The following is a 27,436-nucleotide window of genomic DNA, read 5'->3' as shown; positions in this document are numbered from 1 at the left end:
CCTCCCCCATCCCCCCCCCACCCCCAAGCCACGTACATCGCACCAGGAGGTTGACAGTCTTCTTGGCAGGGTTGCCCACATTGTTGGTAGCTGTGCAGTTGTAGTAGCCAGAGTCTCGGGCCTGCACTGAAGGGATGCTGAGGGTGCCACCCTGGGCCAGGGCACCCAGGGGCAGCGGGCCTGGCCCATGGGACCACTGCAGTTGGGGGAGGGGATCACCACCGGTCAGCAGGCACTGAACCGTCACATTCTCCCCAGGGTTCACCACCAGAGTTTCGTTCACAGACAGCTTCAGGGCTGGTGGTGCTGGGAGGACAAGAATGGGGTCTCAGGGGACTGAGGCAGAGCTAGATGTGAGGGAGCAGAGGCAAGGAGAGAAGGCCTCCAGGGGGTGCGGGGGAGGAGGGAGCAGGCAGGAGGGAGGAGGGCACAGACTTGTGATGTGCCTAGAGTCCTGGTTGAGGACGCAGCACAAGCGGGCAAGGGGCTGGGGCGGGGGGGGTCTGTACCCGTGGTGTTGGTGAGCCGGAAGCTGACAGCCTTGTCCGGGATGCCACACACGTTGCGTACAGATACCTGGCAGCTGTAGCTGGCATAGTCCTGGGGCCGCAGGTTCTTCAGCTTCAGGACCTTGGTCTCCCCCTGGGCAGGGACCACTAGGGTGAGGGGCCTGCTTGGGTCTCCAGGGCTCTCACACATATTCACCAAGCACCAAAGGCTAAAGCAAATTCCTACTCAGGACTGAGCTTGGACTGGATGCCACATTCCCCATACCCTGAGCTTGCATGGGTCCGAGGGTGTCCTGGTACACAATGGCCAGGACCCGGCCTCAGTTTCCCCGTTTGAGGAAATGGAAGGGTAAGGCAGGAATCCCGCTCTGTCTCACAATCCATACAAATACAGGGCTGGCCCTGCAGGCCATGGCCACGTGCAGAGTCTTGACAGCTAGGAAAGCTGCCTCTGAAAGATCTCCCCTGAAGGACGGCTTCATCACCATCTCCTGGGATGGCAGGAGGCCCTTGGGGAGTGAGTCATCTTTATCCCAACCCCTCCTGTGCCTGCCATGGGTTCCCAAGGCCCTGCCAGCCAGCGACAGCTGGGGATGACTTGTCTGCCCCCCGGGGATGCTTTCCTAATTGGCCATGTTCTTAAAGGGCTCTCCTGTCATCACTGCTCCCTGACCTTTCTGTCTTGGTTCTGTCTTCCCCAGGCTGTCTGAAGCCCAATCAGAATGCTTGCTTCTGATGTCAGAAGAAAATTGTTGGAGTCAGGGCAGTCCCTAGAGTTCCAGGTGGTGAGACCTCAGCACCCCCCTGCACCCCTCCTTTGTGGGGTCCAGAAGGAAGAGTGTGGGGTAAGCCATGAGGAGAGCAGGCCAGCTGCCGCCCATCCTGACCTGGGTGTAGAGGGGCTCGTAGATGTCAACCCCATTGTCCTGGCTGTGAGACAGGGTGTCGGAGCCTCGCTTCCAGATGAAGCGAGCAGGCGGGTTGGAGCTGACCGTACAGCGCAGGAACACCGTCTTCTCCTGGTAGAAGTTGCCTCGGACATCGCTCACTGTCTGGTGCACCGTCAGCACAGGCTCGTCCAGGTCTGCAAGGGCACAGTCCCGGTGGAGTCAGCGCTGCGTGACCCCTAGGTTGCAGGGGGCGGGGGGCTGCCTTGGGCCCCTGGCAGCCCTCAGGGAAAGCTAAGCCGCCCTCATGGGATGCTTCCAGAGAACCGCGTGCTCTGCCAGCCCTGCAAGTCTGACCAACCCGTCAGAGACAGAGGACTGGACTTGGGGGCTTTTCAGCTATCCCTCCCCAGGGACCTGCACTGGGGGGCGGCGGGGGTTGGGGGACTGTCTGTCTTCACCCTCCTATCACGGGATGGAGGAATCAGCTGAGACTGGAAATCAGGCCATGCCTGCCGTCTCCTTCCCACTGCAGTAACTTGAGAAATGACCCTTGGCCCCAAAGCTTGGCAGACTCCTGGGTGGCTGATAGGGGATAAAAGAGAGGGCCTGGGGTTCCATTGCTCACCACTCTATCAGGTCCCATCTGGGGGGCAGGGGGTGTATTTAATAGGTAGGTTGATTGTAGGTACTAAGATGGTGGCAGATAGACCATTGGGCCTGGCCCCACAGCTTCTGGGTACCTAGGTCAGCCTGAACGGGCACAGAGGTGGGTGGTAAGCAGGCAGATAGCCTCCTGGGGTCAAGGGGAAATCCACGGAGGGCAGGCAGGGATTGGAGGCTTCTCATTCAGCAAGCAGCAAGGACTGAGGGGTGCCTGGTCCTGCAAATGTTGGGGTAGGGAAGTTTTAGAGCTGCCCTGGGACAAAAGCAGAGATATGAGATATGGTGGGAAGGGCACTGGACCATAGTCAAGAGACCTAGGCAGTGAGCAAGTCACAAGCCTTTGGTCTCAGTTTCTTCATCTGTGGAATGGGTATAATCCAACCTCTCCTGGCCTCCCTGACCACTTTACAGGGATGGTCCAAGGTTCATATTTGATTATGATGGGAATAGGTCTGCTGCTGCTGCTGCTAAGTCACTTCAGTCGTATCTGACTCTGTGCGACCCTATAGACGGCAGCCCACCAGGCTCCCCCATCCCTGCGATTCTCCAGGCAATAACACTGGAGTGGGTTGCCATTTCCTTCTACAATGCATGAAAGTGAAAAGTCAAAGTGAAGTCGCTCAGTCGTGTCAGACTCTTAGTGACCCCATGGACTGCAGCCTACCAGGCTCCTCCATCCATGGGATTTTTCCAGGCAAGAGTACTGGAGTGGGGTGCCATTGCCTTCTCCGGGAATGAGTCAGGGTAGTGCAAATCGAAGGAACATCAAAGATGCCCTTCTCTAACCCGGCAGAGAGTCTCTACCATTGTTTTCCATGGAACTGCCACGTCTCCACCCTCCTCCCCACTCCTTCTTCCCAGCCTGAGCCCCTAGGAGCAGGCCCCTGCCCTGGGTACTGAGAAGGAACCCGACTCACACTGCACGTCCACCCGGATGGACTTGATGGCGGGTACGCCCACGCCGTTCTCGGCCTTGCAGTAGTAGCGGCCACCCTGCGTGCGCGCAATGCGCTCGATGCGAAGCGTCTCATTGAACACCGAGGTCTCCTGGAATTTGTCCGAAGCGCTCCCAGCTGTCTTAGTCCAACGCACCTGGGCCAGCCAGGCAGGACACAATCGGACTGGCGCGGGGACTCCCCGCCCAGTCCCGTTCTTTTCCCAAGTGCACGCGGGTTATACGCAGGCCTGGGAAGCTAACCCAAACAGCCTCGAAGAAATGCACACTGGAGGTGGGACCTCTCAGTGAAGAGCCTGGGCAATCTAGGAGCAGAGGGAGGAGGTTTTTATAAAGGTAGAATGTGCAGTTGTTAAGAGAATCGATTTGTGGACAAGTTACCCAACTTCTCCTGCCTTCCTTTCTACGTCTCTAAAATGGAAATATTACTCCCTTCCTGGGCTTATTGGGAAAACTAAACGAGTATATAGTTAGTGCCTGGAAGAGTAAGACTTTGATTAAATTTTTGTTATCCCATTTTTTTATCTTACTGGCATGGGTAGTTTACTCATCTCCTAGTTTCAGACTTCTCCTGTATGAAAGAGGTCTATGTGGTAGCCAGCCTCTACCATGGATGGCCCCCAGTGGTCTCCACCTCCTGATGGTCACACCTTTCTGTAGTTCCCTCCCACTTTGTACCAGGAATGTTCGGTGTGACCAGCAGAATTTGGCAGGAGTGATGGTGTCTCTGATACTCTCATCTCACCACCCGCACTCTACTCTGATAGACCCAGGGGTTACAAAACTTTGGGAGGGCTACAGCAGCTTCAGGCCATTCAGGTGTTGATCAGAGGGTGTTTGGGAGAAAGAACAAGACCATGAAAAAGATTTTTTTCTTTTTGTACTTGACATTTTGCAGTTTTACCATGATTTACCTAGATGGGGTTTGTTTACAAACTGCTTAGGGCCTGGTTTCTCCATCAAAGAATTTATAGCATTCTTCAGTTCTACAAAACTCTCAGCCTCTATCTCTTTAAAGATTGCCGCCTCTAAGTTTTCTCTAGTCCTTCTAGAATGCCTTGATTTATGTTATAGCTTCTCATTCTCCCAACTTCCTTTTCACACTTGGCATCCCTGTCTTCTCCAGACTGCATTGTAGCTGCTTTGGATCTATCGTCCAATTCACCAGTTTCTTCTTTAGCTACTTTTACGGCTTTGAGGCCAAATTTTTCTAAAGACTGCATCATTTTTTACTTCTAGGATTTCTGTTTGCTTTTCCTATATCCTTAACTGATCAGGTTTTATAATCTCCTGTCTTGTGGATTCTATTCCTTCCATTATCTCTTTAAACATTTTAAACATATTTATTTTAAGGATTCCCTCCAGATTGCTCTATGATCTCTGTTTTCCCAGATGTGAGTTGTTCAATTATTTGGGGTCTATGGACTGGCTCTCCCAGCATTGTGTTTTAAGATTTCACCCCCATGGGCTTGTATTCAGTAGGAATTACCTCAAAAGTCCCACTTGGGCCCTGACATGCCCGTCTGGGGTGTAACTATGTGGCTGCCTACACCCAAGATACATGGATTCACAGGTTCAAACCAGTTTTTTTTTTTAATCAAACCAGGTTTTATATGTTTTGCAGCTTAAGGTTTCCTTACCACTTGGATAGTGCAAGACACAGACTGGATTAGGGTTATTCCCTCAAAGGTGACACTGTTTGCACTCACACCCTGAAGCAAAAGTCTGCTCCCTGCTGTGACTCTGGGCTGTGGGGCAGAGATCTGGTCCCCATTCATAGGTGGTATCACTCGTATTAAGCTTCCAGTTTTAGGTAGAGGGTCCAGCTCCAGCTCTGGTCATAGATGAGCCTGTGGCCCTCAGCTCATACCACCCACGTGTGTATTCATACTACTGTCTCTGAAGTGAGTATGTGGTTAAGTCCCTCCAAGGACCAGGTTCTTCAGCTTTTGCTCACTGCCGTTGCTGTAGAGTTCTTCCTTTTGGCCATAGACATCCCCTCTCTCTTGCTGTTAGTTGGGAGTAGGGAATTCAGGCGCACTCATTCCCCGATGAGACCACAAAGCAGGTCATGAGATGGATGGTATTTGCTCCACCCCGAGAATGTGGATGCTCCATGGCGGTGGGAACTGCAGCTGTAGCCTCAGGACCCATCATAGTACTTGGCACATAGCAGGTGCTCAATATTTATTGCAAGGAAATGAGCAAAAAAGGCACTGGAAGGCATTTCAGAAGAGGTAAAGAGCAGCGGCTAGGGGCTTCCCTGGCAGCCTAGTGGTTAAGACTCCATGCTTCCAGTACAGGGGCACAGGTTGGATCTCTGGTCAGGGAATTAAGATCCCATAAGCCACATGGTGTAGTCAAAAAAAGAGAGAGAGAGGTGAGCAGTGGCTACAGCAAGAGTGAACAGGGTATTTCTGGACAGGTTTACCGAAGACAGGGTGTGAGGAAGGTGGCGGTGGGAGATCAGACAGGACAGGTAGGTGGGGGCTGGGCTGTGGGAGACCTTCCATTCCACCCCTAGGAGCCTGAACTGGGTCTGGTAGGTAATGGGGATACATGTGGGCAGGGGAGTGATACGATGTAGCTAGCAGGTCTGAGGGTGATGACTCTGCGAACAGGGTGCAGGAATGGATTGGGGGAGGGGATGGGAGAATGGGAGGCCAGTCAGAGTCTACTGCCATAGTCCGAGGGACAGGACGGAAGGTCTGAGCTCAACGGGTAATGAGGATTAGAAGGAGATCCATGCAAGAGACATAAAAAGACAGGCCTCAGAGCCTGGCTGCAGTGGAGACCGATATGGGGCTGAGTCAAATATGAGCCCAAGGGATTGAACCTAGGGAGCAGGAAGAACAATGAAACTATAAACAGGAATATAAAACGGGTGTATGGACACACAGTCATACCCATGAATGACTCTTACATGCGATGCACAAGGGGGACACCCACAGGTGGCCAGTGCAGCCTTAGGGAGAGTTTGCTGCTGCTGCTGCTAAGTCGCTTCAGTCGTGTCTGACTCTGTGAGACTCCACAGACGGCAGCCCACCAGGCTCCCCCGTCCCTGGGATTCTCCAGACAAGAACACTGGAGTGGGTTGCCATTTCCTTCTCCAATGCACGAAAGTGAAAAGTGAAAGGGAAGTCGCTCAGTCCTGTCCGACTCTTCGTGACCCCATGGACTGCAGCCCACCAGGCTCCTCCGTCCATGGGATTTTCCAGGCAAGAGTACTGGAGTCGGGTGCCATTGCCTTCTCTCTCTTAGGGTTAGGCTTTAGAGAGGACCACCCCTAAAGTCACACCTAGACAGGAAGCATCCTGAAGACTGGCAGCATTGTTTTCACTTCCAAACAAATCCTTAAGAAGGAGCAAGCAGTGATGATTGCAGTTTCAGACTAAAACCTTAGGGCTTTTCTTGTCCATCTGCTTGTCTTAAGGTCAAACCTACTAAAGCTGTCCCTGTTTCCAATATTATCCCCCCTCCAAAAGAGAACTTTGCAATCACTGTGCTTCCTAGGAGCCAACCAAAACCTTTTCTGCTGCTTTTTAAAGGTCACAGCAGCTCACCAGCAAATTCCACCTGTCCCTTCAGCCCATCCTCCTACCTCTTCCTGCCAGCTCTGTGATAACCAGCCAACACTTCCTGCCTGAAACATACAGTGGGTCTGGGACAAAATTCACACCTGGCTTTTCCAGATACCCATCTTCTGTGGGGTTTGCATCCAGATACCCATCTTCTGTGGGGTTTGCATACTGGAAACCTCCTGAAGTAGTGGTTATGTGTTTTTTTGTTTGCTTGTTGTTGTTGTTTGCAATCATGTTATATGTTGTTGGTAACTCCTGGGTCCCCCAACCGAAAGAGGAAGTGTGCTAAGCCATAGAGAACGCTGGTTCTGGATTCAAATTCTGCTTCTGCCCTCACAAGTGCTGGGTGACCTTGGGAGTTTACCCAACCTCTCTGATCCTCGATTTCCTCAGCTCACAATGGAGGCCCTAATGCCTTCCTCAGCCTGGCTGTGAGGCTTCAAGGAGGAAACACTGGAGAAAGCACCTAGCACGGTGCTTGGCTCATGGTCTGACTTCACAGTGGCTGAAGGTGTATCTGCAGGAGTGTTCGCTCAGCAGGCACAGGGCATGGAGTGCAATGGAGCTGACATTCAGTTGTCAGTGTTTCCAGGCGAGTAAGCCCACAGTCTAGCCCTTCCCCACAGAGTCTATTTTCCAGCCATTTCCCCAGCCCCAGGCTCCTGTCTTCTGTGGCCTGCTACCATCTGCCTCCAGTCTCAGGCCCCACTGCCTCTTCTGATCCTGGAGTGGGGCGGGGAGTGAGCAGGCCAGGGCGGGGGCTTACCTGGGGCCGAGGGTGCCCAGTGACAAGGCACTGCAGCACGAGGGTGTCCCCCTCCCGGATGGTGTAGACGCGCTCGCTGATGTTGTCCTCCTTCACCACACACGCCTGGCCCGCGTGCATGATCTGAGCCTGGGCTGGAGCTGGCGGGAGACGGGGAGGTTGAGACAGGAGGCTCGGAGGCCAGAAGAGGTCTAAGGCTCCCTCCCGAGTGTGTCACCCAGAACTCCCCAGCATATCCCTCAGAGGCCTCATCCCGTTGAGCTCCTCCTGGGGCCCCTAGGCCAGAACCAGAAGGGTCAAGGACTCAGGAAAGGGGCAACTCCTCCCCACCCCACTGATCTCTTGCAAGAGATCTGTGCTCTTTGGGACCTCCCTGGTGGTCCAGTGGCTAAGACTCCCTGCTCCCAATGCAGGGGACTGGGGTTTGATCCCCCATGCCACAGCTAAGAGTCCACGTGCTACAACGAAGACGGAAGATCCCGTGTGCTGCAACTAAGGCCTGGTGCAGTCAAAAAATAAATAAAAATATTTTTTAAAAGAGAGAGAGAGAGGTGCTTTTCAATGAGCCAAGGATTGTGAGGAGGCTTGGTAATCTGTGCAAATTGGTTATCACTCAATGAGTATCATGTCTTAGACCCCAGTCGTGGAGGCTGCTCTCCACATCTGGCAGGTGCCTCCATTCCCAGCTTTGGTGTCAGCTGCGAGGCACGCAGAGCTCACCTGCCCCAAGGAATTGCCTTCAGACAGTGAGCACTGCCTGGACCAAACATGCCTAGGAGGTCACCCCTTGCCCATTGGTACCCCCCACGCACATACACACAACCAGTGACCTGATGGACACGATGCAAAGGCCCAGCCGTGTTGTCTTAAGTGGGGTGACTATGGTTCCGTTCACATTCCAGAGCCCTTCTGCCCCCACCCGGGGAACTGGCTGAGACTAAGTCAACTAAACCACATTGTCACCCAGCTGTTTCCCTCGTCCCCTTTCAGTTTGTCCTGGGAGCACTTTCTCAGCAAATCACTTGCCTGAACTCACTCCCACCAACCACTCCAGGCTCAACTTTTAGTGAACCTGACCAAGATATCCCCCAGCCTCACACACCACACATCACTCCCCTCACCCAAAGGCCTGTTACCTTTCCCTCATTGCTCATGGAACCTGTGCCAGCCTCCCCTCCAAGCGACAGAAGTCTTCACCGGGGGACCTGGAAATTCTCCTAAGACTACATGCCCTCCTTGACCCTCTCACAGTGCCTGGGGGATGGGGTCTGGCCAGGGCTGGGGGACCAAGCTCAGATATGGCTGGGGGACCAAAGGGAAAATGATGCAACCAGAGAAGTTCGCAGCCTTCCTTCGGTGTCTTAACCCCACTGTCCTGAAAGCAAACCAGCCCCCAGCCCACCAGTACTTGGGCTCTGGGAAAGAGGGCAAGACCTCAAGTTCAAACATGTCTGCTCACAGATAAGGGTGGACGAGGTGGAGGTAGGAGAGCTGATCCAGGGTATAAGGGACACAAAGGGTGAAAACTTGGGTCCTTGCCCTAAAGAGGTGCAGGGAGATAAAACCTGTTCATACAATGTGTAACGTCCTCCAGCAAGCATTCCATGATTGACTTACATCCTCCCCACTTCGGCATCCATCACTTTTCCAGCACAGCAACAAAGCATCAGTCTGTGTGACTATCAAACTCAGGATTCTCATCTTTCTGCCTACCCAACCATGAGCTTACATTGGTATCCCCAGCCTTGAATACAGCAGGTACTCAGTGAACACTGAATGAATGAATGTATAGGAATATTCCATGGTGAAGGTGCTAAGCATTGTAAAAGAGGTAAAGAAAGCCCTAGGAAGTCAGGGGAGAAAGACATCACTGCTGGAGGAAGAATCACAGAAGACTGCAGAAGAGGTAGCTTTTGAACCAGTCCTCAAGGAATAGGGGTCTTCCTGCAGGTTGACAGGGCAGTCTAATATTCCATATTACCCAGGGTAAAACACTAGTGACCTCTGGACCTTCATTTTCTCATCTCTTAGATGAGAGAATGCTACCAACCCTGACAACTTACAAGGGTGGAAGTGATGATACGTGCATGCTAAGTCACCTCAGTCACGTCCGACTCTTTGCGACGCTATGGACTGCAGCCAGGCTCCTCTGCCCATGGATTCTCCAAGCAAGAATACTGGAGTGGGTTGCCAAGCCCTCCTCCAGGGGATCTTCCTGACCCAGGGATCAAACCTACACCTCTTACATCTCCTGCACTGGCAGCTGGGTTCTTTACCACTAGCTTCAGCTGGGAAGCTCTCAGGAGTGATGACGACACAGGATAAATGAGAAGTGCTTAGTAGAACTCTGATGTGTTCTTACTGTTGTCACAAGTTGTACTTTAATTAACAGAGTCTCTCCAACCAACAGTGACAGGACAGGCATGAACTAATGACAGAGATAGGTCCACAGAGGCAGCCTGGCCATAGGTCAAGAAGCTAGCGGACGGTGGGGCGGGGGGGCAGGTGCGCAACCACTGGGAGTGACGTAGGTTGGGTTTAACCACGAGAGTCTCTGCAAACAGCAGCAGGTTCTGCAAACAGTGGCAGCTGCCACCAACCTAGAGTCTGAGTGTCCAGTCTGGCTGCCCTGGAGCAATGAACCTAGGCTAGTGGTCAGGAGACAAGCTGCGTGGCCTGGGGCAAGTCAGACCTCAAGGACCTCAGTTTCCCCACCTGCAGGAGGTGCGTGTGCTAGATAACTTCTGACATCTTTTTTCAACTCATACTTTCTATGAATTTAATCAATAGCACGTAGCCCCTGTGCAAGGTGCACCCTAGAATCTGGGGAACAAGTCTGAAACGGTTGCCCCCTGAAATGGAAATGCATTGGAAGAGATAGCCCTCTGTGGCCAAGGTCCTCAGGAAATCTCATCAGGAAACAACTCACCGATGTATGATGCGTGTGCCAGTTGCTGGTAAGACCAGAGGCTGCCTGGATGTCTGCAAGAGGCCCGGGGTGCCTCTCAACAAGGAAGACATTGATTTAACAGGCTACAGTGGAAGATAAGCTGTAATTTTGGACAGCATGGCTTGCCCATAGCCAGGCTGTGTTGTAATGACAGATGCTTTGGTGACTGATAAGGAATTCTGAAAGTGAGTTAGACAGCTGAACTTTCTCAGGGCCTGGACAGCACAAGCTGGGAAAGATGGGGCCTGACCCACAGACACAAGGCTTCTGACTACCTGACAGGTTCGCTTCCTCACTGGCCATGGGGCTATGAGCTGGCATCATGGATGATGACATCACTAAGATTACCCAACTTCCTTTAATGATATTAACCACTAAGACTATCCAACTCTCAAATGGTAGAACCTCTTTGGAAGAGATTTTGGCAGCCCCTACACAGGCTAAAGACTGCTGTGGAAGCTGAAGCTCCAATACTTTGGCCACCTGATACAAAGAGCCAACTCACTGGAAAAGACCCTGATGCTGGGAAAGACTGAGGGTAAGAGGAGAAGGGGGTGAGAGAGGATGAGATGGTTGGATGGCATCACCAGCTCAGTGACATGAGTTTGAGCAAACTTTGGGAGATGGTGAAGGACAGGGAAGCCTAGCGTGCTGCCATACATGCTGTTGCAACGAGTCAGACAAAACAGAGCAACGGAACAAACACAACTCAGGTTAAACAAGTATGTACCCCAGGACACAGGAATCCCATTTCTGGGTATATACCCAGTAGAAATTGGTGCTTATGACAACCAAATAGGTCCAAGAATATTCACAACAGGTTTATTCATTACAACTAAAAACAAGAAACAATCCCCATGTCCATCAAGAGCAACAAGGGTAAATTAATTCTCACATATTCATACAATGGAATATTACACAGAAGTGAAAGAAAGAACTATGGATAGACACAACAATGCTGTTGAATCTCACAGCACAATTTGAGTGAAAAGAACTCAGACATAAAAGAGGAAAGAGTGTACGGTTTCATATATTTGAAATTCAGAACTTGAAAAAAAGCCAGTCTTATAGTAACAGAGGTCTAAGCCATGGTTGCCCTTGGGTGGAGGTGAGGGATTATTTACTAAGAAGGTACAAGAGAAGCTTCTGGGGAGGAGACGGGATCCCATCTAATGAGATGGGAATATTCATAGTCCTAATCTGAGTGGTTGTTATAAGGGTGGATGCACATGTGAAAAGGCACCAAGGTATTTGCTTAAGATTCTACTATATCACTTTTATTAGATAAAGAAAGAGCATCCACCCACCCCCCTTTGATGACACTGTGCACTGAGGTTATCCAGTTTCCTCAGTCACCCTCTCCCTTTATTCCAAGTCCTTCTTGACGAGCTGCTTCCCATGACCGACTTCTTCCCAGTGCAGATGTTCCTTCTGGAGCAAATGCTGGCTAGTTGCAAGGCACCCAGGGCCCTTTGGGCTTCCCAGCTGGTGCTAGTGGTAAAGAATCAAATGCCAACGCAGGAGACGTCAGAGACACGGGTTCCATCCCTGGGTCGGGAAGATCTCCCGGAGGAGGAAATGACAACCCACCCCAGTATTCTTGCCTGGAGAATCCCATGGGCAGAGGAACTTGGTGGGCTATAGTCTATGGGGTCACAAAGCACAGGACACGGCTGAAGCGACTTAACACATGCACACATACACAGGCTCCCTTGGCCTAGGCATTCCAATTTCCTCATCACCCCCACTGTTTCATTAACATGAGTCAGCCTCCCCAACTCCGCTTACCCACAGGATGGCTAGAACTATGTTTCTGACCCTAAAGCAACAGAGATCCCACCAAGTTACAATCCCCTCAAAAGGGGTTGTGTCCCACTGAGTCTCAGCCTCTCGCTCCACACACGCCTGGGAGGCACTGCCAGCAAGCAGCATCTTCTCATTCCAAAGGCAGCCAGGCCGGGGCCTGAGTCAAGAGGCGCTGTGACATAATCCCCTCATTCAGTCTCTCGAACGGCAAATGCTCCCAGCCGGCCGCAGCGCTGGATACTCAAGAGACTGTCACGAAAAGCAAACGAGGACCAACTCTGAAAGAGCACTCTTGGGGAGACGGACGGCAAAGAAGGAAACAGAAGTGAACAGGATGGTTTCAGAGTGTGGTTATTGCTAGGACGACCCTGAAGCGGGGGGCGGGGGGGCGGGGGTCATGACCAAAGAAACTGGGTGGAGGAGGGGTCTGCTGGAGAGACATGGAAAGAGCAGACAATCTGGGGCTCATTTCTGGCTCTGCTGCCCTCTAGCTGGGTGACACCGGGCAAGTTACTTCACCTCTCTGAGCCTCAGTCTCAGGAGCAAGAGATGCGAAGAATAATGCCTTCTCCCAGGGCTGGTGTGAGGCTTAAATACAATGTATGTAAAACACCTGGCCAAACAGTATGTGTTTCTCTCTCTCTCTTTCTTTTTTTTTTTTGAGTGCAACTGGTCTTAGCCGCAGCACTCGGGATCTTCGATCCTCACTGTGGCATCCGGGATCTTTAGTTGGAGCATGTGAACTCTTGGTAGCAGCATGTGACTTCTAGTTGCCTGACCAGGGATCTAACCTGGGGCCCCTGCACTGGGGGTGCAGAGCCTTAGCCACTGGACCACCAGGGAAATCCCAAACAGTATATGTTCTGCCAAGAAGTGACAGCTCTTGAGATGATTAAACAGGACCAAGAGATGGGGACAGGAGACCAGCCTCTGTGGCCCACGCCGTATCCCAGGGGTGGAGGGACTCGAAGCAGACACTAAACCGTTAGGGATGTCTCACGAATTTGTTCCAAATTCATGTTGAGGGCTGTGAGGGACTTTAGAGGGGTCAGAAAACCAGAGGGGTGGGATGGAGCCCTTTTATACACTGAACTTTCAGAAAGTTAAGACTTTCAGCAAGTTATCCAAGCCTTAGTTTTCTCATTTGTAAAATGGGGTTGTTGTGGGAAGGAATAAGTAAGTAAATGTAGGTGAAGTGTTTAAAACTGTTTGGTTCACAGTAAGCCCCCAAGCACGCCAGCCAGTGTTATTATTCTGTACGTGATCTGCACTCCTCTCAAAACGCCATCTCCCCAGGGCCTGCAAGGGCTTTGCATGAAAGGATGCTGTCTTATCTACCGCAGATGGTGAGGCCTGATACATTCCTGGGGTCCACTGTATATTTGCAGGCTCCTGGCCTTATTTCTAAGAGCCAGAAAGGGCATTATTTCTAAAGTCCTATTTAGCCTCCTTTGGTAGCGAAGGAGACCGAGGCCTGGAGAAGGGAGCGCTCTTTCCACTCAGGGTCACAGGCACTAGCAGAGCTGGGGCTCGAACCCAGGCTTTCTGTCTGCTAGCCTGGAATTCAGTTCTCTGCCCTCCATGGACTCCCCTGCCCCCTCCCTTGTGTCACCCTGTAGGCGACTGGTGGCGAGCCCTTTGCAATGCAGATTCCCAGGCCCTGTGCAGAACCACCAGCCTGACTCTTCAGAGTCCATATTTGTAACAAACTCCCCGGGAATTTCAGAGGTACTGCTGGATTTGTTTCTCTCTGGTGCCACTTTGGTGGATAGAAACTAGGACAGGATTTTGGAACTATTTCCCCACTTTTGGTCCAGGAGACTTTTGCTACAATATTTCACTTTTCTTATCAACAAATCCCCCCAGGAAAAGAAAAAACAGTGTCTCCTAACCTGGGTGCCACACAAGGCTCACAGAGCCCATCGCCAAATAAGGATGTTGTACCTTCTCTCTCCCTCTGAGTCGCAGCACAAAAGAGCATACTCTTAAAGGCTCTGAAAAGGCCTGCAATAAACACAGTGGCTCAGCGTAAAGAACCTGCCTGCAATGCAGGAGCTGCAGGAGACGTGGGTTTGATTTTTGAGTCTGGAAGATCCCCCAGAGGAGGGCGTAACAACCCACTCCAGTATTCTTGCCTGGAGAATCCCATGGACAGAGGAGACTGGCGGGCTACAGTCCACAGGGTCGCCAAATCGGACCCAACTGAAGTGACTGAGCACGCAGGCACGCATGCAAACACATCCACATAACTTGGTTCATTCCAGTGCTTTCCATTTGACCATAAAGCCCTTTCTTCACAGAGTATAATGGCTACGGAGTCAAGGAACATGCCCCTCCCCAGGCCCTTGGCTGAGAAGAGCCAAGTAGCATGAGGGCTGTCACCGATGGGGCCGCGTGCTAAGGAGGGCCGCTGAGCAGAAATGGCAAGTCCCTGGCAGGTGCTCCCAGCTCACTCCTTCCTTCCTCCAAAAGCATACACCCCGAGTCCCCGGTGCGGTAGGGACTGCCAGCACCAGGAGGCCCAGCGAGGAAGCCACCAGCTCTCAAGGACTCACTTTAAGGCAAATTCCAGCTTGCCCCCTGGGCTCCTGAAGAGAATTCTCACTGCAACCTGGAAGGGGAATTTCATCAAAGATCCCCTTCCCCATGGGAGAATTTTCTCCCTGGATGTTAGCCAAGGGGGTCAGGGGTGGGGTGGGGTGGGGTGGGGTGGGGGGGCAAATGCTGGCCAAGTGCAGGAGGAGTCAACAGTAGGATGGGGGGCCAAACAAGGCTGACAGACAGCAGTGGAAATGAAACTCCTTGATTAAAAGCCCCATCTGTCGCTTTCCTTCAGCTTTCCTCTTCATCCTAAAGTTTATTTATTTATTCTTCAGAGAAGGCAATGGCAACCCACTGCAGTACTCTTGCCTGGAAAATCCCATGGATGGAAGAGCCTGGTAGGCTGCAGTCCATGGAGTCGCTAGGAGTCGGACACAACTGAGAGACTTTACTTTCACTTTTCACTTTCATGCATTGGAGAAGGAAATGGCAACCCACTCCAGTGTTCTTGCCTGGAGAATCCCGGGGACAGAGGAGCCTGGTGGGCTGCTATCTCTGGGGTCGCACAGAGTCGGACACGACTGAAGCGACTTAGCAGCAGCAGCAACAGCATTTTTCCCAAACTTTAAACTTTTTCTTTTGTATTGGGGTATAGCCGATTAACAATGTTGTGTTAACAGTTTCAGGTGAATAGTGAAGGGACTCAGCCATACATATACATGTATCCATTCTCCCCCAAACCCCCCTCCCATCCAGGCTGGCACATAATGTTGAGCAGGGTTCCATGTGCTACACAATAGGTCTCTGTGTAGATAAAAAATATTTACCCGTTTTAAATATAGTAGTGTGTACATGATCTTCTCAAAGTCCCTAACTATCCCTTTCCCCCCGGCAACCAGCAGTTTATTTTCTACTGAGTGGAGTAAGTCAGAGAAGGAAAAATATCATATGACATCCCTTAAATGTGGAATCTGAAAAAATACATATATATATAAGTGAACTTGCCCATCCTAAATTTTAAAAGGTTAATCATGACCGAGTGGGAGCTGGTGTCCTGCTCCCCACTCCTGATTTTCATGGGGAGTGTGTCCGCAGGCTGAAGGAAACTTCCAAACAGGGCAGGGTGAGGGGAGGACAAGGAGAGAAAAGAAGTGGGGCCACAGACTTCCCCACCTGAAGCCGGTTCCATCCGCCCCAGCTACTGGCTGGCAGGCCAAGTACCAGCACCCTAACCACTTCTCAGAAGCATCACCAAGTGTTCCAGGCCAGGCGATACAGAAATAGAATCTGTGCTCTGGTCCTGCCTTCTATCAGATCGTCATTCAACAAACCCTCATAAGTGTGAGGTGCTGAGCTGGGTGCTGGTGAGAGCTACAACACCCAGATCCTGAACTGGGGAAGTGGACAGTCAAGAAGAGCTGCGATAAAAGCCTGCTGAGAGGCTGACAGGAAGCATGGAGGGAAGGACTGCTGTGGGCTGGGGTTATGTCTCAGGTGTTCCCCCATCACCATCATATAACAATAATATCATAACATATACATAATAAGTTACTCTGGGCCAGCGCTGTACTGAGTGTTTTATATCTATCGTTTACTGCTCATAGCAAGCCTATTATTGTTCCCACTAATCAGATGAGGAAGCTGACGCTTAGCAAGGGCAAGTAACTTGCCCAAGGGCACCCTGCTGGTGTGGAGTCCACCTGACTCTCTGACATTTGTGCTAAGCCCTCCGCATCTCCAGTTTCTAAGTGCCTGACACAGAGCTGAGGACAGAGTCTCCAGGCGTAGGACAGTCTCCACGTCACTGGTTGGGCTTGTCCCAGGGCGCATCCTTAGAAACTCTTCTTCCCTCATCCTCCCAGCTCCTGGTACCCACATGTTTATCGATCCCTTTTTGTACATAATGCAAATGGACACTTAATAATTTAGCAGAGTTAACAGTGCTGAAATATTAACAGGCTTTTCCCTTTTAATTAGCTGCTCAGAGAATGGCGGCCGGGGTCTGAAATGAGGCTCTCAGGGTAGACACTTGGCTGGTGCCGCCTGGGCCTTGTGATGCTACGTGATGCCGCGCACCTCTCCCGTGGACCACGGGCCATCGAACAAGGACCTCTCGGGGAAATTAACCTTGTGCTCTGTGCAGTCCCCAGTGAGGGTTCACCCTGCCCTCTGCACAGACCTGTATGCAGAGCTGGCCAAAGCCTGGCCTCTGGGCCACAGGCCTGGGGGCAGGCCAGCTGGTTTCTCAGGAGTGCTGGGGTCTGGGGAGGCTCCAATTCCATGCTGGGAAAACCAGTTTGAAGCAGTACCATCTCCACTGGCCTCACCTTAGTGCCTGTCATCTTGAAGGGAAGCATCATCTCCCCGACCCTATCCACTGCTGGTCACTCCCCCAGGGCATTAGACATCAGTCCAGGATGCTTTCCTCTCCATCTTCCTTCTTGCTCCCTGGCCTCCCAACCCTTCAAACACACACACATCGCCTGTTCATCTGCATTGATTCCTGGATCCCTTCTGTAACATTTCCTGAGCACCTATTGTCCTGCGCTCAGCTCTGGGATGCAGAGCCAATCAGGCGCGGTTCCCTCCCAGAAGAACCTCTGCCCTCCCCTTGCTACAGACTCTATTAAAGTCTGCTCTCAGCAACTGGGCATTTTTGCTTATCAAAACCAAATCCACGTTCAGCAGACCTCCCCGTTGACTGCAAAAATCCCTCCCCAACCCGACTGTACATATCTCTGACCTCCGGGTCCAAGAGCACTGTCACTGAGCGTGGAAAGCAGCCACAGCTGAAAGATCAGGGCACAGGCTGCCAGCCTATCACCACGACGGAGTGTGAAGACAAGCGCTGCTCTCACAGTCAGAGGCAGAGTCCGCTATGATGCATAAGGCCTGGTTCTATTTTCAAGACCTGATGCTGTCTGCAGAGCTTGCTGCCTCTGGCAGAGCCTGGCACTCCTGACAACGCTCCTCTGCTGAAAGTGGTGGACAGTCCAGCCACACCCCCATCCCTTGGAAGGTTTGGCACCACTGCACCCACATCCTGGCTCCATCAGAAGGCACACAGGTTTTGAGAGTGCCGGGCTCTGCTCAGAATCTTCACTGAGTATCAGTGGAAGTCTAGTCTGCACAAGACTAATGAACTCTGGAATGCCAGGACAGGCCACTGGGAAAGTCCTCTAAGCGAGGGCTGTGAGGTCCCCTGGGGGAACTATAAAAAGACGTTCTCTCTGTGGGGAGGGAGATCAATTCTCAAGAACGAGGTGCCCTAGGGCAGTTCTGGGCTTCCCAGGTGGTGCTACTGGTAAAGAACCCGCCTGCCAGTGCAGGAGATGTAAGAGATGTGGGTTCAATCCCTGGGTCAGGAAGATCCCCTGGAGGAGGGCATGGCAACACACTCCAGTATTGTTGCCTGGGAAATCCCAAGGACAGAAGAGCCTGGCGGGCTACAGTCCATGGGGTCGCACAGAGCTGGACACAACTGAAGAGAGTTAACAGGGCACAGCACACAGGGCAATTCTAACCAGTGTAGGCAGGACACTCGGGGAAGAGAGGGCAGAAAGGCGTCGCTACAGGTCAGGCGTTGCTTGAGCCGAGGCTGTAAATGCAAGTCTGAGGGGCTGTCCACAGACAGCCTTGGGCAAGTTATTTAACTTCTCGAAGCCTCAGTCCCTTCATCTGCAAAATGGGGATAATACTATATCTCAGCTCTGGCAGAAGGAACTTCTAGGTTGAGAGGATTAAACAAGACAATGTGGATACAGAGCATAACCACCGGTATCTAGTAACTGCTCAATAAATTTCAGTTCCCTTTCCATTTGATCATAGGGTCTGGGACCCTGTTCCAAGGGCCTGCAAGAGGAAAATGTAAAACTGAATGAAGAGGCCTACTTTGGGGGGATGCCAAGAGCCATAATCCTGACAGACCAGAATATCAGTGTGGACTGAGGACTTTCCTGGTGGCACAGGGTTAAGAATCCGCCTGCCAATGCAGAGGACATGGGTTCGATCCCTGGTCTGGGAAGGTTCTACATGCCAGAGAAACTAAGCCTGTATACTCATACCTCAGAGTGTGTCCAGCATCAGAAGGTCCCCCTAGTCTGAGAGCTGCAGCTTCAGTCGTGGAGCCTGACAGGCCCCTGCGGGACCCTGTTCATTGGAGCCCGAGGCTCAGTCAGCAGGGCTCCAGCATTCCTGTGACCAGCACTAGGGACACATCCTGGACCAGCACATCCTGGGTGGGACCAGAGACGCACGGCCAGGTCCAGGCTCCCAAACCAGAATGCAGAGCCTGGGCCACCCCTGGGTCAGGGTGTGGAGGGAGCGGCAGCTCTGCTAAAGCAAAGAACCCCCAAAGCCCCCTCTGACCCAAAAAGCCCAATGGCTTCCTCCCACCCCGTGAGCTGAGACCCAAGTCTGAAGCACAGGGCACAGTTTGCAGCCTGACACAGGCCTGGCTGTGGGAGCTGAGGGAGACAAGGGGGCTTGAGGCAGTGAACGGGGGCTGAAGTTGGCATCTGAGGCCCTGGATGCTCAGAAAGGATGGGATGGTGGCGAGTGGGCATGAGTTCTTTCCAACCCAACCTGCAAGGACAGACTGAAAGCTCCACTCCAGCACTTGGCATGACTAAACCCCCCAATTCACCATATAAAACAGAAGCCAATACTATTAGATGCATCGTGTCTTATTAAGTGAAATGACATACCAGCAAGTGCCATGTGAACTGTAAAGTTCTGTGCAGATCAGGTCTTATTATTATTAGGTATTGAACAGACCCAAAGAAGCAGGCCATAATGCACCTATGACACCGGTGACAGTAAATTAAAATGATAAAATCCACTATGGCTGGCCTCTGCACAAGCCCAGCTCAAACTTTTTGTAACCGCCTGGCAGTGCAAAAGGAGGATCATAGAACTGCTCCTATCTGATGGCCCGCTAGACAGTCTCACTTTGGGGATAGGCCCCAAGGAAATAATTTAGAAGGAAAAAGTAATTCACATAAGCATATTCACGGCAGAGCTCTTTAGAAGAAGAAGAAATTGGCATCTGCCCAAATGCCCAGCACTGGAGAAACAGCAACCAAACTCCAGCACATCGATGCAGGGGGTGCCCTGTGGCCATTAAGCTGACAGGTCTGAGGGCTCAGTCAATACCAGGAGACGTGTGCAGGAGATAAAGTCATGGAGAGTGCAGAGTGGACCGCTGTTTACGGCTATGTAAAAATATATTGACAGGTATGGGCAGGGAATTTAGAATGAATGGCTCATGTTTGATAGTCATTGGATTCCTTTTCTTTTCCTATGAAGTTGTTTAAGTGGATAATAATAACAGTAACAACCCTGAAAGCAAAATCAATCTTGCAGCTCGAGAGCAGGTGGGGCGTTAGACCCCAGGACAGGAGGGCAGGGGAGGGAAAGACAGTGTTTCCGGAGAGCTTATCACCTCCACTCTGCTGGGGGTAGCACTCTGAGCCCCCACCCCCGCCCCAGGCCACTGTGGGTTCCTGGGCATCATCCTACCTGGCTTTGGAGTGAAATTATGGGTGTCACAACCTGACAGCTTGAAACCTCTTCATGCAGCCCTTGCAAAGCTCCTCTGGGCTTGATCTTCACCCCAGCTCAGGAGGAGGAAGGAGGATTAGCTCTGAAGGCTTAAAAACCAAGGAGCAGAGATGTAAGGGCCTGATTAACTTTATGCCTCTCTCCACATCCAATGACATCAGGGGGACAGCACTTAGTGCCGCTCAGCAACCCCAAGGCCTGGGGGCCAATCCTCACCCCCATCTTGAAAACACACCATCAGCCAGAAACCTGAGAGTCAGGGCTACCGTGGTGGTCCAGTGGCTAAGACTCTAAGCTCCCAATGGAGGGGGCCCCAGTTTGATCGCTGGTCAGGAGCTAGATCCCACGTGCCACAGTGAAGATTGAAGATCCTGCCTGCCGCCAATAAGACCCAGCACAGCCAAATAAGTAAATTTAAAATATATATATAAAGTTTAAAAAAAGAAAGAAACCTGGGAGTCATCCCTGACTTCTCTCCTCCCACACCCTACGCCCAAGCCACCAGCTCAATCTTCAGAACTGATCCTGAACCCAACCCCTGAAATACCAAACTGGACTGAGCCACCACCACCATCCCCTGCCTGGATTTTCGTAACAAAGAGGTTGACACTGCTTCCTTCCTTGCCTGGTACAGTCTGTTCTCCACAGCAGCCAGAGAGATCTCTTTATACTAAGTCTGATCCCATCTCTCCTCTGCTCAAACCCGACCATGACTCCCGTCTCACTTCACGTCAGAGCCACAGCTTTTTCAGTAGCCTGCTATGCCCCACGCCTGCTCCCACCCACCCCTGTATCTTGCTCCCCACTACTGCAGTCACACTGTTCTTTGCTGTTCTTCCAGCAGACAAGCCCACTTCTGCCTCAACGACCTTTGCACTTGCAGCTCTGTTACTGGACTGCTGTTCCCTAGATTTCCAGAGCTACCCCATCACTTCCTTCAGCTCTTTTATGAGCGAGGTCTACCCTGACCATGCTTTTTAAGACAGCATTCCTGCCCCCACTGCCATCACTCTCGGCCCCCTTCCCTGCTTTGTGGGTTCTTCATATGACCCATCAACACTGGCAGATCAGTCCCTGTTCATTCTCTTGTGTCCCTTTCAAAAGACAACACCCCTGGGAGGGAAAGCAGGTTAAATTCCTGCTTTAACAATGGGACGAATAATCTTGGTTTTTTTTTTCAGGAGTCAATTCCAGAAGCATAAAGTTTGGGAACATATTTTCTTTACATCAGGTATATTTATAAATCAAGAAATATAATACCTCCCCCACACACACACGCTTAAGTATTCTGATTATTTTTTCTTCCATCACGGAAGGGTTTCTCTCCTTTTTTGGCTAAAATTTTAGAAACCACATAAGTGGCATGCACCGCAGGATCTGATTATAATGCTGAGCCTCTGAACAACTTGTAAATGACTTGAAACCCAGTCAGATGGGGGGAAAAAGGACCTGTGGATGGGGGAGGCCAATTGGCCTAAAGTTCAATCACAGCCAGGAACAGAAAAGTCATTGCCATTAGGAGGCTCCTAGGGGCTAAGGACCCGAGAAGGCAATGGCAACCCACTCCAGTACTCTTGCCTGGAAAATCCCATGGACGGAGGAGCCTGGAAGGCTGCAGTCCATGGGGGTCACTAAGAGTCGGACACGACTGAGCGACTTCACTTTCACTTTTCACTTTCATGCATTGGAGAAGGCAATGGCAACCCACTCCAGTGTTCTTGCCTGGAGAATCCCAGGGATGGGGGAGCCTGGTGGGCTGCCATCTATGGGGTCGCACAGAGTCAGACACGCCTGAAGTGACTTAGCAGCAGCAGCAGCAGGGGCTAAGGACTGGAAAAGGCAATGGCAACCCACTCCAGTACTCTTGCTTGGAAAATCCCATGGACGGAAGAGCCTGGAAGGCTGCAGTCCACGGGGTCGCAAAGAGTCGGACACGACTGAGCGACTTCACTTTGACTTTTCACTTTCATGCATTGGAGAAGGAAATGGCAACCCACTCCAGCATTCTTGCCTGGAGACTCCCAGGGACAGCGGAGCCTGGTGGGCTGCCGTCTATCGGGTCGCACAGAGTCGGACATGACTCAAGCGCTTAGCAGCAGCAGGGGCTAAGAACAGGCGGAGGGGGAAGCTGCCTCTTAGGAGGAAAGCGAGGTCTGGAATGGGCAGCCATGTGGGTGGCGGTAAAGGTACAAAACACAGCTGTCTCCCAAGGCACAAAGTAGCTCAGAGAGAACATCCTTGCCGTCAACATCCCCAAGACGGAGATGGGAGGAGGGCTGGAATCCTGCCACCCTTTCTCCAGGGCCAGGGTCTCGCTCCCTCTTTCCCCCAGTGCTGTGTCACGTGCCTGTATGTAGAGCCTCACGTGTCCCCTCCCTGGTGGCAGATCCGTGACTCACCAAGCAGGCCTGAGCAGGCTGGGATGCTGCAAGTCACTCACTTAGCAGGGCCTCCTCTGAACAGCCCAGGCACTGGGCTCAGAATGGCTTTCCACACCTTTCCCCATTTGCTCTTCACTGCAGCCCCCTGAGGTGCATGCTATTATCCTCATTGACTTGTGCACGGGGGGAACTGAGACGCCGTGTATAACTGCTATGACCAAGACCGCACAGCCAGTGAGTGGTTGAGGCTGGACTTGAACCCAGTTCTACTGCAGAACCCTCTGCTATAAGCCTTCAGGCCACACTGCGTCCCTACACTCCCACCTGAGTGAGCGAGATGATTATTCATTGACTTTGATATATTTAGTTGCATACTTCTGAAATTAGACCTTGGTGGTGTCAGGGAGCCTGGCGAGTCATGTGCGACAGCTGACCTCAGAGCTGCCAGTCACTGACACCTCGGTGTGAAGAACTTCTCCACTTACTCTCCTCCCTGGGGCACTGAGGAATGAGGGAAAGAGACAGTAGAGGGTAGGGGTTGGTGGGGAGGCGGGGAACTGCAGGACCATTTGGCTGACCCTTCCCAGAATCCTCCTCTCTGGTTGCCATGGAGCCACCTCTGCAGAGACCTGGACCCTGGTGGGGATGAGAAGGCAAGGTGCAACCAAAGAAAGTGATCCAGAAGAAAGGGAGCTAGCCTGTTTGTGGAGTCCCATGGAAAAGCTGGTCGGCGGGGGCCGGGCGGGGGGAGCTGCAGAGACATCAGTCATTAGGGCCACCCTCAGGAGGAAAGGAGACGTTGTCCCCAGGAGAAACTGAAAACAGTGAGCAGGGATAGGTGAGGGACATGGCAGAAGATTGAGGAGAATGAGGGGCAGGAGGAAGCCGGGACCCTGCAAAAACTGGGTGCTTGCCAGTGCCCAGCAAGCAGCTGGTACTTAATAAATGTCAGCCAGAGCTATTGTTATCACAGGTGCTCAAAAGAGACTTCCTAGGTTGGGACACCTGTGAGCTCCGGTCCAGGAATGAAACGTGAGCACTGCTCAGGGCTCCCGCAGTGAGGGGCTCTCCGCCCTGCCAGGGAACTCTCCAAGGTGCCAGCTCCCTTCCAAGCCTGAGCAGTTCTGTTCCTAGCAGGATGGCTGGGGAGGGCTTTAGGAGAATAAGAGTCCCCACCCCACCCTCCGCCACTCAACCCAGCTGGGGCCACTGGGTCCATGCGCCCAGCCCAGCCCCCACCCTGGCACAGGCACAGCGGGTGAGCGCACGCCTGGCAGAGGCCCCAGTGCCTGGGAGAGAGGCTCCAAGCTGGCGGCTTTGTATTTTGTGAAAATCGAATCCACAACTGAGCTCTCCAGCCGAGGAGGGCCTGCTGGGAAGGCTGGCGGGTCTCTCTTCCCGTCCCCCTTGCTGGGCCCCACCCTCCCCTCTGCAGCCCCCACCCCCAGGAACCATGGGGAGTACCAGCTGCCACCCCAGCTGGCACAGGGGTGCCAAGGGGGACAGCCTGGGGGCCCAACTCTGGCCACCATGCCAGGGCTCGCCCCATCCCCACCCTGACCACCCCCCTCACTTGGAATAAATTGAAATACAAATCAGAGGGAAATGCTTCCCTCTGTTTGAACAAATTGCTATGGATTCCTCCCTGTCTCAGGTCAGGGCTTGCAATGGGGGATATTTTCACTCGCCGACTGCTAATAGACTCAGGAGAAGCTGCTGGATCGATGGAGGCCGGGAAAATTAGCCAGGAGCTTCAGGCCAGCCTCGGCCTGTCCCTACCCCCACTCCAGGCCTCCTAGAAAGGGTAGCAGGCAGTTATAATGCAGGCCAGACAGAGTGCTGGGCTGACGGCCCTAGGAGTCAAGGCAAGGACAACCAGGGGCCACCGGGGCCGGGGGGGGGGGGGGGGGGGGGGGGACAGTGGGATAAAGGCGGATCCAGAGAATCCCCCAAAGAGGTCTGCAGTGCCCTCCACACACATACATACAGGACTCCCTGCACATAAACCCATGTTCTTGCGTGTATCGCCACACATATGCACACCTTCAGCACATGCGTGTCCACGTATATTTATATATTCATTAAAAACACTGATGAAGTGTACATGCCCAGATGAGAGAGGACTTGGGGAGTGCATTCCAGCTCCTGTTGAAGTTTCCAGTGCGAGCATTTTATCTCCTGACAATGGTTTTCCATATACAGACAGACAGACAGACGGACAGACAGACACACACACTGATCTCTACCAGCAACCACAGCTCCCCATCAATCACTCCTTTCACCCCTCAGCCTGGCTCTATAATTCTGCAGGGGGAGCCCAAAGAAGCCACTGCCTTCACTGGTCCCAGCTCCAATGAATGAGCGGGAAGAGACTAGGGGGTGCAACCCACCCTCGCCTAGACAGCCCCACAGCCCCTGCTCCCTCAGCTCCCGAGAAAGTGAGGGAGGCAATGAGCCAGACAGCATGGCAGTGCTTTCGGCACTTTAGGGCATCCCTCAGTGCTGAGCTCTCCCAGCATCGCCCAAGGCCACTGTGCCAGTGGGCAACGCCAGGGGCCACGGCTGTGCAGGGAGCTGGGGGAAGGCAGGAGGGGAGGGGAGGGCTTGCTGCAGCCTCTGAATGCCCCAGAAGGAGGTGGGGAAAGTCTCTTGTGTCTCCTGCCTGCTGCCCTTGGCATGAGAAGCTATGACACGCACACACATACTCCTCTCAGTAACCTAGAGCCCAGACCTGACTTGGGAGATAGAAGTGGGAGAGAAGGCTGCATTCACTGGCAGGCAGAACTTGGAGTGACCTTTCACCTCTGACCGCTGGCTTCAGTCTCTAAAAACTGACCAGTTCAGCTAGGTGATCTCTACGTCCATTACCTCTGACTTTCCACGATTTCTCAAGCTGGGCTGTCTGTTTGCTGTGTGATTTGAGAACTTCTCTTGCCCTCTCTCAGCCTCAAGTTTCTTTTCTGACAAAGGATGACATATGTTCTAAGTTTCTTCTTGGCTCTGATTCCACAAGGCTGTGATTCTATATCATCTCTTTGTATTGTGTTCTTAGCACCTAGAACAGTGTCTGGCACACAGGAGGTGCTCAGTAAACATCTGATTAATTAATTAGTTAATCGCAGGTCCCCGCTGGTAATGAAAGACAGAGGGAAATTCACAATAGGACAGAGGTGTTGTTCTGATCCTGCCCCATAGGCCCCAGGACATCCAGGGAAGCAGGTGAGCCTAGCCCATGGGAGAAGGTGTGATGCCTTAAGAGGGGAGTAGACAGAATGCAATCAGCCTTCTAACCCACACAGAATCCTGCCTGCAGAAAGAAGAGGCAGTCTTCTAGTCTCAGAGATCATTCCTATCTCTTTCTTAGTCTTGAATTCAGCAGATGGGAAGCTAATGGTCATGCCTCTGGTAGCATGCCCAAAGGACCTATAGACTCTTGAGTTGGTGCCCAGTGACCCTCCGCCCTGCCTTCCCCCACTATAGGGTCCCCTCAATCCTTCAGGGAGAGTCTGGATTCTATCAGGAAGGTCTTGGGGAAATCGACATGCTGGAGGTTCTGTTCCCAGGATCCTAGGAAGCAAATGAGCAGCTCACGGAGCTCATGGCCACAGGAGAGAGTTTTCAGACTGGACTTGGAGATGATTCATACAGAAGACAAGTTCTAAGAACAAAGAGTTCAGCAAAGCAGGCTGGATCTGAAAAAGCAAGACTGATGGCTCAGCCAGGAGGTAGTACAGGCTGTAGGTGCCCCCTGCCAATTGTTGTTGTCCAGTAGCTCAGTCGTGCCCGACTCTTTGCTACCCCCGTGCACTGCAGCACACCAGGCTTCCCTGTCCTTCACCATCTCCCAGAGTTTGCTCAAACTCATGTCCATCAGGTCGGTGATGCCACCCAACCATCTCATCCTCTGTCACCCATATCCCCTCTTCTCCCATATTCCCTCCCCTCACCATTGCAACGCACAACAGCCAGCATTGCTTCTCTCAGTGTGAGCTTCACTAGAGCTCACGCTGCCAGCATGTGCATGTGCAGTGGGCCGAGTACCAGGAAATTAACACTCCCTGGGGCAGCCCTCCCAACAACAGATGGGAATTAGTGTATTCAGGCCCCAGCTCCCACATCCCCACGGTGGGATGACTCTTAAGTATGTTTTACACAGTGTCCCAGAGGGCCCCAAAGGGACACGGTGGTGACTGGCTTGACAACGCACCTTCCATTGGTTGCTTTATGTCCCTGTCTCTCATCCCCATTCCTCCATCAGAGCTTCCCGGGCTCATCTTCCAAATAAACCACCCGCACTTGGCTCCTTGTCTCAGGATCGCTTCTGGGGAACTCAAGCTAAGACAATGAATCCAAACCAATTATGACCATCAAGGTGTCCACTATTAAACCTCTCACATGGACTGTACCTGGGGCTCTCATGTTGCTTAAGACACACATACAAACACACACCAAATACCCTACCACGCTCCCTTACCTCACCTGTCTCTTCCTTGGAAACCTCCTTTCCTGAATCCCAGTGCTTCAAGATCCAACTCATGTGATCAACCAACCTGGATCACTGGAAAAGGCTTGAAAGATGCTTGGTACTCCCAGGACAACCTTCTGGAAACAGAGACTGTGTTTCCATCAGCTAACATGAATAATAACTTTAAGATGGAACTTAGGCCATGTGACAGAGATGTGGGGCCTGGTGGAGATTGGTAGCAACCTCCAGTTCATCTACCAAGATGACTGCCTCCTCCACCCACAAGGAGCAGGGCCTTCCTGACACCTCATTAAAGGATTCTAACACCTAACCAGGAGGCCTGGACTCAGCCCCAGATCCTGTAGTC

The 27,436-nt window shown here is 52.2% G+C and overlaps 1 protein-coding gene across 1 annotated transcript in view; it reads right to left on the bottom strand.

Moving 5' to 3' along the window:
• MDGA1 (MAM domain containing glycosylphosphatidylinositol anchor 1) overlaps positions 1–27,436 on the bottom strand; it is a 59,145-nt gene that overhangs the window by 18,742 nt on the left and 12,967 nt on the right. Inside the window, exons 2-6 of the mRNA XM_052649042.1 lie at positions 7,365–7,504; positions 2,980–3,154; positions 1,397–1,593; positions 510–642; positions 37–306 (exon numbers count right to left, since the gene is read on the bottom strand). Of these exons, the coding sequence (XP_052505002.1) occupies positions 37–306; positions 510–642; positions 1,397–1,593; positions 2,980–3,154; positions 7,365–7,504 (915 nt within the window). The remainder of the gene's footprint in view (positions 1–36; positions 307–509; positions 643–1,396; positions 1,594–2,979; positions 3,155–7,364; positions 7,505–27,436) is intronic.

Source organism: Budorcas taxicolor, chromosome 11 (assembly GCF_023091745.1).
Source record: "Budorcas taxicolor isolate Tak-1 chromosome 11, Takin1.1, whole genome shotgun sequence".
NCBI classification, from domain to species: domain Eukaryota; kingdom Metazoa; phylum Chordata; class Mammalia; order Artiodactyla; family Bovidae; genus Budorcas; species Budorcas taxicolor.
The sequence above is the reverse complement of the archived record's forward strand: the minus strand, read 5'-3'. Positions and strand labels throughout refer to the sequence as shown.